This window comes from Daphnia carinata, chromosome 5 (assembly GCF_022539665.2).
Source record: "Daphnia carinata strain CSIRO-1 chromosome 5, CSIRO_AGI_Dcar_HiC_V3, whole genome shotgun sequence".
NCBI classification, from domain to species: Eukaryota; Metazoa; Arthropoda; class Branchiopoda; order Diplostraca; family Daphniidae; genus Daphnia; species Daphnia carinata.
Window position 1 is genome coordinate 2897384 of NC_081335.1, and position 9577 is coordinate 2906960.

At 39.7% G+C, this 9577-nt stretch overlaps 1 protein-coding gene across 2 annotated transcripts in view; it reads left to right on the forward strand.

Moving 5' to 3' along the window:
• LOC130696712 (venom carboxylesterase-6-like) overlaps positions 1-3808 on the forward strand; it is a 44357-nt gene extending 40549 nt beyond the window's left edge. For both annotated transcript variants that reach the window (XM_057519805.2, XM_059495500.1), the window contains 2 exons: positions 2753-2945; positions 3006-3808. In XM_057519805.2, coding sequence (XP_057375788.2) covers positions 2753-2945; positions 3006-3481 — 669 coding nt within the window. In that variant the 3' untranslated portion in view covers positions 3482-3808. The remainder of the gene's footprint in view (positions 1-2752; positions 2946-3005) is intronic.
• Positions 3809-9577: the final 5769 nt, after the last annotated feature.

Consider the following 9577-nt stretch of genomic DNA (forward strand, 5'->3'; position numbering starts at 1 on the left):
TGTATGTTGCTCGTCGTTTCGTCCTAGTCGTTTCGGGAGTGTGTTTATTTTTAATTCTCTCCCTTTTAACCTTCAGCGGGTAAAAAAACACGCAGTCGAGTAGGGAGGCAGAGGAGAGAGAAAGAAAAGAGAAGGCCACGGAAAATAGAGATGAAAAAAAAAGAAAAACTGTATTTTTTTTTTTTTTTTTTTTCTACAACAGCCGGAGATAGATGTTGAGAGACAACAGCAGCGAGCAAAAAATATTAAGTCAACCCTAAAGGCATTTTTTGACCGTCAATGAGGAATGCGTTAAAAAACTGGTGAACGGTACAATTCTAAGAAAAGATACGTAGGTGGAAAAGAAAAGGGAAACATCGATTGGCATTGAAGGCCAAAACGGCTTGTACTGGTGGCGGTTTGGCATTGTATATTACACGGAGTAGAAGGGAATCAAGTTGATATATTGATGCAGAGTGGTTGCATAAATTGGGAGAGGGCTTTCGGCTTTTGTGTGTGTCTGAGTGTGTAATGTGCGTGAGAAAAATTCCTCATCGTGCGGGCAGTTTTTCCCAAGCAAATTTTATAGTAATATTTGCGACCGCTAGGTGGCGTAACAAACGAGCTGATGCAATCGCGCCACAAATAAAAAAGATATTTAGAATGGTTTGGCGCCAATGGTGACCGACTCACAAACTATCAAGAAGCTTTGAATAAACGGAGATTTTTAACGCTCCGTCCCACAATTTGGCGTATGCATGTTAAAATAAAGAATTAAATTTTTTTAAATACTGCTTCGACAAATAATTTTATTTAATTAATTCATTTTGGACCGACAAAGCCAAATAAATTTCTACAACTTCCAGATGGCGTTAAGCCACATTGCAGACGATGCGCAACTGTAAACTCGTCAGCCGCCGTGATTATTCAGTATCCTCCATGACACCTAACAGAACAGTACTAATAAACTTTTTTCCTCGTACCATTCGGTGAACCATGATGGGATACTAGCGCTTTTTGCGTTAAAACGCACACCCCCGTGTGCCTGTACAACTATTTTCAAAATGGAGTAAGTTATGTTTCAATTAACTTATTTTAAAAAGCGTGAAAAAGGGATTGTATTTCCAAACACTCCTCTGATTTGCAAGTGAAACGCCATTTTCAGTGTTGTGCAATCCATTTCACCTTCGTCGGTGTCCCTTATTGACGTCACCAAAATGTGAAAGGCTATAATACTAAGGGAAAGGCTTCAAAGAAATTGCCATGGGTTTATTATTTCCAATGGAAAATAAATGATTCACTGTTTGATAATGTATTTACAATTAACACCATGAAATGTTTATTAATATCATTGCGATTTCTAGGTCTTTTAGCCCGCTTTCCCCTTCAGTCGCCCTGCCGACAAGAAAATCTATTATTATAACACAAAGTGACTACCCTGAACACATTAATGGAATTCCATCGTCCACAAATAAAAATGGAATTGGGAGAAATGGACAGCAATCTGGGGGCCTACTGGTCGCCCGCTTTTGAGGATGATGACTTCAATAGCACATTTGTTTGGAGAGATGGAGGTGGGTAGTTTCCCAGTTACAAAACAAAACTTTGGTATAAAATTGTTATATTTAAAAATATAGGTGACAGTTCTTTTATAACAGCTGAGAATGGAAGTGACAATCGACGTAAATTAGCCACAGAGTTGCTGGAGGTGCTTGACAGTTCCAAAATACAGCATGACAGTAAGTCACACATGTTACCAACCATCCAAACTGTCAATCTCTGTTTTGAACTTTATAGTTTTGACAGCAATAATGATTTATTAGGGAAGTACATTGTTTTTGTTTTTGAAAAAGAAGATGTCGAAAAATGCAGTTGATGCAAAACAAGGGGGGTCAAAGTTGACTTTGTTTTCTGTGTTAGTTTGTCTCGTATAACGACAAATTACTCGATTCTTGATCTTTTCCTTCGTGCTGTCCCCGTGCTTATCACGTGATTCATCTTTTTGGCTTGGAGCCAACTTCCGATGCTTGTCTATCTAGAACAACTCTGGCTTGTCTATATCGCCTGGTAGCACACTCTTCAGCGCATCCAGTCACAAGAAGTCCAGAAAGCAACACTAACAGAACCAGCGCCTTTAATCTTCTTTAAATTTGTTTTTCGAGAAATTGTAGTCTGCGGTGTTTTCAGCGTTGCTGTTTCTATAGCGTATATAATTGTAGTAGCAAAATCATCTCATTAGCTTTGAAAACACAGAAGCGCAAAAAAAAAAATGTCTGCCACCCCCTACCATATTTTGTGGGTAAGGGAAATGATTATCGCTTCTCAAAAAATTAACCGTCGAAAGTGATACTCATAGTTCGCAAAGTGTTAAACGTCAAATTCATATTAGTTTTGTGTTGCCGTATCGGGTATATTAAATTGTCATGGGTAGAATGCGGTACCATCTTTTAGCAGGTTTGATGCCTTCAATCGTCAAACGTGATGAGTTTAACCATATTCTTGTACCGTACAGATTCCTGTTCTGAATGGCTGGAGGAGCCAATGGACTTGGAAATCTTTGGGCAGTCACTGGTGGAGTCGCCTTCGATTTCACTGGATGAAACCGAAGACTTCCTACTTTCACCCTGCCCATCAAGTCCGCTGACCCCAGAAGCTCCCACACCTATCCAGCCGGAGAGTCCGCAGGAATTATATCCATACCAAGTATTGCCCGTTACAATTTAATATGTTAACCTTTAAGCATGTGTAACCATTGCAAACGTTTTCGTATCAGGATAACTTGTCTTCAATTAAACCCGACGTACCCGTTATAACGATTCCGGAAGATAATGAAGAACTACTTGAATCGCTGGAATCTTTGCTTCATGAAATTGCGGAAGAAGAACTTGCTTCAACGCCCATTCAGCCAGAACTTTCGCAACATGATGATGAGATAACGTCGTTACTCCTTGACTCTCTTATCAAAGGTAAATAGTACGTTGGGTTTTGAAAAACAGATAAGTCTACAGCATTACTTCAATATTTAGGCGACGTTGCTTCAAGCCAAGTCCACGATGAATTGGCTGAATTTATCACGTTGATAAACGGGAACGGAATTGATATAGACGATGTGTCAACAATATCACCGAGTCCGGTTTCTTATCTCCCGTCTGTTAGAGAGGGAACATTGGAATCGAGTGATACAGAATGGACACCAGCTACACCTCGTTCGTCGGGACGCAAAACAAACTGCAATCACACCACTACTGCTACGTTGCGTAAGCCACGCAAGAAGACTCTCAAAGCAGATGACCGTCGCCTCCGCAAGAAAGAACAAAACAAAACAGCCGCCACTCGCTATCGCATCAAGAAGAAAGCCGAACTAGACATCTTGCTGGAAGAGGAGGATGCTCTTGAACAGCGTAACCGCCAATTGCAATCGAAACATGACGACCTGGCCAATGAAGTCCGATATCTAAAGAAATTGATGCGTGAAGTTTTTGACAACCGCAAACGTCGTTAAACCTGTATACTCTTTTCTCTCTTGAACGCTGTCACTTTATTCCTCATTTATCTGAAACAAATGTAGTCTCATCATTTAATCCTCATATGGGAGTCATTTTACCATCGAGATTTGCTGCCATTCCATCGCCCATATTTAGGCAAATCGCGACTCAACTAACCTGTGAATCTTGAAGGCAACGTCCAATTATGATGGCCAACACGTTCGGTCGGATGCTTGTTATCTGAATGTTGCCTTTAGTTTCCGTGGTTCTATGTTTTGCTATAAGCCTCCTATTTACGAAAATGCCATTAGTTCACTTGAAAGTAAAATGGTGTCGGTATCTTATTGTTTGTCAACTTCATTTTCACTTTCCCGAAAACTTAACAGAATATCATCGCTGTGGTTAGTTGATGTTATAAAAAACAGTCAGTGCTACAAGATAAATCGGCAGAATGGGGACGAATAACATTTTTCTACGAAACGCATGACGTAAATACTCTTCAAGTTTATCTGTAGCAATACTAGGTCATAAAATGGAAAACAAAAACTCACATAGTTGGAATCTGCTTGGGAAATCGATTTTGATGTAATTAGCGCAATATGCTCGAGTTTTTCTGAAGAATTTTCTGTCGTTTGCCATCTTGAATTAACATTGCAGAGAACGACGCCATACGTTATCGTAAAAAAATCCTTATTATGATAGGCCAAAGCGATACAGCACTAGTTAATCTAAAGCTTGCGGCCAGAGTGGTTTGTGAAAAATGTTTGACCAGATAGTCGAGGAAAAAATCAAGAAACATTTTGCAAATTCACCCGAAAATATCGAGAAGGTCATCAATTTCCTTAAAAACCCGGAAAACGCGGATTTCAATCTCATTTTCAAAGCTTGCGAAGATATTGATAAAGCTTACGGAAATCTCCTCGACAAATTAGGGAAAGACGTCGACAAACCTGCAGTTCCGGAAGGTAGACTCGAAGCTGTTCCGGAAGGTAGACTCGAAGCTGTTCCGGAAGCTGGCCAAATATTCAATAATGTTGCACCACCGTGGTTCGACACCGCAGCAGTCGTAAGCCTTGCTGGAAGAATTGTTGGTTCTTTTGTGGGCAATGCCATTTTACCTGGAATTGGAACCACTATTGGAGGATATATTGGTGCCGAGCTGTTTATATCTCTTGTTAGCACGTGCACAGCTAGGCAACGCTGATCGTCCATACATATGCCATGATGAAAACTTGTGACAATCCCAGACGAAATGTGTAGCGTTCGTCAGCGCTTTACAAAAAAAAATCTAATCGACGTAGCAGTTGTAGTTGTTGCCGCTAACATGAATTTCACTTCAGAAATAAAAAACATGTAACACCTTGAACGGGATACTTAGAGTAGAGAAACTTGCAGAACGAAATTCTTTGTACAAAATCGTTAAAGCTGATAAACGAGGAAACTAAAGCCTTGGTTGCCGTGCATCAGGTTGGTTGCACAATTGCAGCTTGATACACATGAAACGTAAGGGTGAAGTAAACGTTTGTACTACATTTTATGAGAGGACGGCATTAATTTTTATCATGTGAGAATTTTACTTACGTGCATCGATAAGCGCGATAGAAACAGAAATCAGCTCGTGAAATTTTGATAGTTCGAACCAGAGAATAGTCGGTTCAGGTTGTCTTAACTTAGGCATGGCTACTCCATTCCGTTTCCAACCTGGTAAGGCCCTAGTGGCCAAGGTGACGACGCACTTACAAAAAGATGCTTCCAAATTGGTCAACGTACTTTACTTTCTAGCCAGTAACGAACACGGAAGACAGTGCATCAAGGTACTGGAGAGTTTTTTGGATAACCATGATGCATTTGGCAATTTACTCGAGTTACTAGCAAAAGATATCGACTATCTGGAAAAAAACCCTGCTTACCCGATGGCTGCAATTTGGAAAACTGTCCGGCCAACTAATGCCAATCGTATCGGGAGGGCCCAGCGGTTTGAATTTCGACTTTTTCTTGCCAACAAAGAACGATATGAGATTATAATTCTATGCATGCTCCTAGCCATCTTGACGAGGCTGAATGTATTAACCCCTGAGATTTTGTCAAATTTAGTACCCGCTTCATTCAACATTTATCTGCCGGTTAATCTTCCGTTAACAGAAATTATAAAAATGTCACAAGAGCTGTCCGGAGATCGGTATGAAATCGCCGCAGGCCTTGTCTTTTTTGTGTATGATGCTTGGCAAAACAAGAACCGATGGCACAACTCCGAAATATCTGGAATACGTTGCATCAAGAACACTGTAGACAGTTTTTTCGAGTTGGGAGCTGGAGCAACGGGATTACATGGAGGAGAATACTTCGGCAACGCCATTGCAAATGCTAAAATCGTCCCTTTAGTCGGAGGACTCGGCACGGGCTTGGCTTCAATTGTTTTGGGTGGAACTCTGTGCGATAGGTTCACCCAACATATTTTCAATCTACCGAAAGACGAATCACTAGAAAATATATGTCACCATCTTGGCATACTATGGACAGCATCAAACAACGAAATCAATTTACGTTACATCCACTGGGCCCATCAATCTTGTGGAAGTCCTGAAAACTGGCAAAAATTTAAGATTCATCCTATCCAACGCCTTATAATTTCATGAAAAAATTCCGTACTAAACAGTCCTTCACCCCTATCTATAACCACCACCGTTGTTTGTCCTTTAGTTCTCCATTGTTTTGTAAACTGGCTCCATTGTAAATGAAAGGACTTCAATAAAAGTTTGTAATAGTCAACACTGATCAAACCTTTTGCTGTCATCTTTCAAATCTTGATTTACTTTTCTTTGAAGAACAGAAACGTTTTGTCGTCTGCTTTGTCATTCTGGCCGTTTTCTTGAAACAGAAAGAATTGAGCGGGGTAAACGGCATAAGAAAGAAACAGGAAGAAAAAAAAGTTATGTGAGTTAAATAAGTTTATATGAATGGCTGTTGGACAGTATACCAGCGGCTATAATCTCTGACGAAATAGTCGAAGTAGTCGAACGGAACTGCTTTGTTAAGTTCAGACGACGCAACTGTTTTTAGAAGCCTTCTCAACAAGTGGACCGCTTGCAAAAGAAAAACGTAATCTTTGTATACAGTCATTTGATCAATTCAAGGGCTCAGAGAAAATCATCAATGGAATCAGATCAGTTGATGCACATCCTTCTTTGGATGAAGAGGCCCAACCTCAACTCAAGTGTGTAACCTTTTCGTATGCTGTAAAACGTGGGCGTGTAATTTTTACAAAGAAGAAAATGCAGATGAGAAAACAAACAGCCATTAAATGGTGTGCCTTATTCATTCGCATTTTTGCGACTGGGTTGAGTTATCAACAGTGAAATTTTATTACCTTTACCAATAAATGAGCATTGCTACAACTGCGATTCTTATTTGTATTTGTGTTAACAATTTCAAACAGGTTATTGGAGCAGTTATCTTGGCTGTTTCTCTGCGAATCGTTTTTGACAACGATTATAACTATTTACTATTCCATGGTAGCGGGAACTACATGGCCAGACACGTGTTGGTGGCGGCAGGAGTGTCATTGATGATTGTCAGTTTCATTGGATGCATTGGGGTCGTCAAAGGGAATCCTCCTCTTCTCGGTTTGGTATATGCCCCTTTTCTATTGAAAGCAAAGACCAAGTTCGTGTATTAACATTTTCGTTTTTAGGAAGTCTTTTGTCTCGTCCTTCTCGTGGCAGTTCAGTTAACTATTGGTAGAGTGGCTTACGACGAACTGGCCCCGTTTCACGAAAAAGTTTTGCACTGTTGTTTTCAAATAAAGTTTTGTTTCTTTTTTCTCTGTCGTGTCTTCACGTGTATGTGTGTGTGTGTTTCGTTTGTTTGTACATGTAAAAGCGTGCGTGTTGTAGCCTAAAAGCCAATGTGATACAAAGAAGAAAACGGCAAAAAAAATAATAAGATAACGATATACGAAAAGAAAAAATACAGTGTCTGTTATATAAAAGTTTTGCACTTTCCGTCAAATTTTAACGGAATATCATTGCTGTGGTTAGTTGGTGTTATAAAAAACAGTCAGTGCTACAAGATAAAGCGGCAGAATGGGGACGAATAACATTTTTCTGCGAAGTGAAATGTAAAACGCATGTCATAAATACCCTCAAGTTTATCTGTCGCAATACTAGGTCATAAAATGGAAAACAAAAACTATCATAGCTGGAATCGGTGCTTGGGAAATCGATTTTGATGTAATTAGCGTAATAAGCTTGAGTATGGTGAAATTTTCTGTCGTTGGCTTTTGCAGAGAACGACGCAATACTTGTTATCGTCAAAAATCCTTATTATGATACGCAACAGCGATATAGGAACTAGTTAATCTAAAGCTTGATGCCAGAGTGGTCTGTGAAAAATGGTTGATCAAAAAGTCGAGGAAAAAATCGAGAAACATTTAAGAGATTCACCCGAAAAAAAGGCGAAGGTCATCAAGTTCCTTAAAAACCCAGAAAACGCGGATAACAATGTCATTTTGGAAGCTTGTATAGGTATAGACCAAACTTTCGAAGCTCTTGTCGACAAAATAGTGAAAGAAGTTGACAAACCTGTAATTCAGCAGAAATCCTCGGCTGCAATTAAGCTAAAACCCTCGGCTGGAAAGGCGGAAGGACAACTCAGGGCTATTCCTGATTGCCAAACATCCAATAATACTGCATCACCGTGGATCGGCAAAGATGCAATCATAAGAGTTACTGGAAAATTAGTTGGTGCTATTGTGGGTACTGCTATTTCACCTGGAATTGGAACCGTTCTTGGAGGAGTTGTTGGTGGCCAACTGTCAACATCTCTTGCTGGCACGATTCAGAGTTAGGCAACGCTGATCGTCCATACACAGCACATGACGAAAATTTGAAGTGTGTAGTGTATTCAACGGAACACGTTACAACTCCATAACGCATTTATATTTTATACATGTATTTGAAATATCACGTCTTAACCAAAAATATTTTACGAAAAGTATGTGTTTTACGTAGCAGTTGTGGTTGTTTTCAAAAATAATTTCACTTTAGAGATAAAAACGTAATCTAGTTTAACCGTCAAGCTCATAAACATGCAACACCTTGAACGGGATAATGTCGAGAAACTTCGAGAAAGAAATTTATTTGTTCAAAATGGTTAAGGCTGATAAACAATAAAACTAAAGTTTTGACGATTGTAGTCTACCTCAGATTGGTTGCACAATTGAAGCTTGATACACATGAAACGTAAGAGCGAAACAAATGCTTGCTCAACATTTTGGTAGAGCAAAGTATTAATGTTTATCATGCTAAAAGTCAATTTTTTATCGTTTGAGAGTTTTTCTTATGTGCGTCGATTGAGATAAAAACTTTCTCTGGATTTTCTTTTTAGTTCGACCCAAAGACTAGTCGGTTCAGGTTGTCTTAAGTTAGGTATGGCAAATACAGTAAGGCTCCACAAAACGGGACGCCTGCGAAAGGGGAAATCTCGCAAAACGGGAAGAGGGGCTGCTCGCACCAAATGTCCGCCTTAGGGCATTTTCTCGATATGTTGGCGGTAGATTTAAACTCTGGGTAGTGCACTGCAGCGTGAATGAATGTGCAGGCCTACACTATACTGACGGTATAGAAAGTCGGTGACTTACCGCAACATTCCTATGCTTTAAACATGCTTGTTAAGTTTAACAAGGTTTAGCATTAGGGGAAATAGGGGAATGTAGTACACTGCATATGTTTCCGGTCAAATCTTAACAGAATATCATCCCTATGGTTAGTTGATGTTATAAATGACAGTCAGTGCTACAAGATAAATCGGCGGAATGGAGACAAATAACATTTTCGTGCGAAGGGAAATTTAAAACGCATGACAAATACCCTCAAGTTTATCTGTAGCAATACTAGATCATAAAATGGAAAACAAAAACTCATAGCTGGAATTGGTGCTTGGGAAATCGACGTTGATGTAATTAGCCCAATAAGCTCGAGTATCTTGTGACGAAATTTGCTATGTCGCTTCTCTTGAAATTAAAGTTGCCGAGAACGACGCAATACTAGTGCGTTATCGTAAAAAAGTCCTTATTTTGATAGGCAACCGCGATACAGGAACTAGTTAAGCTAAAG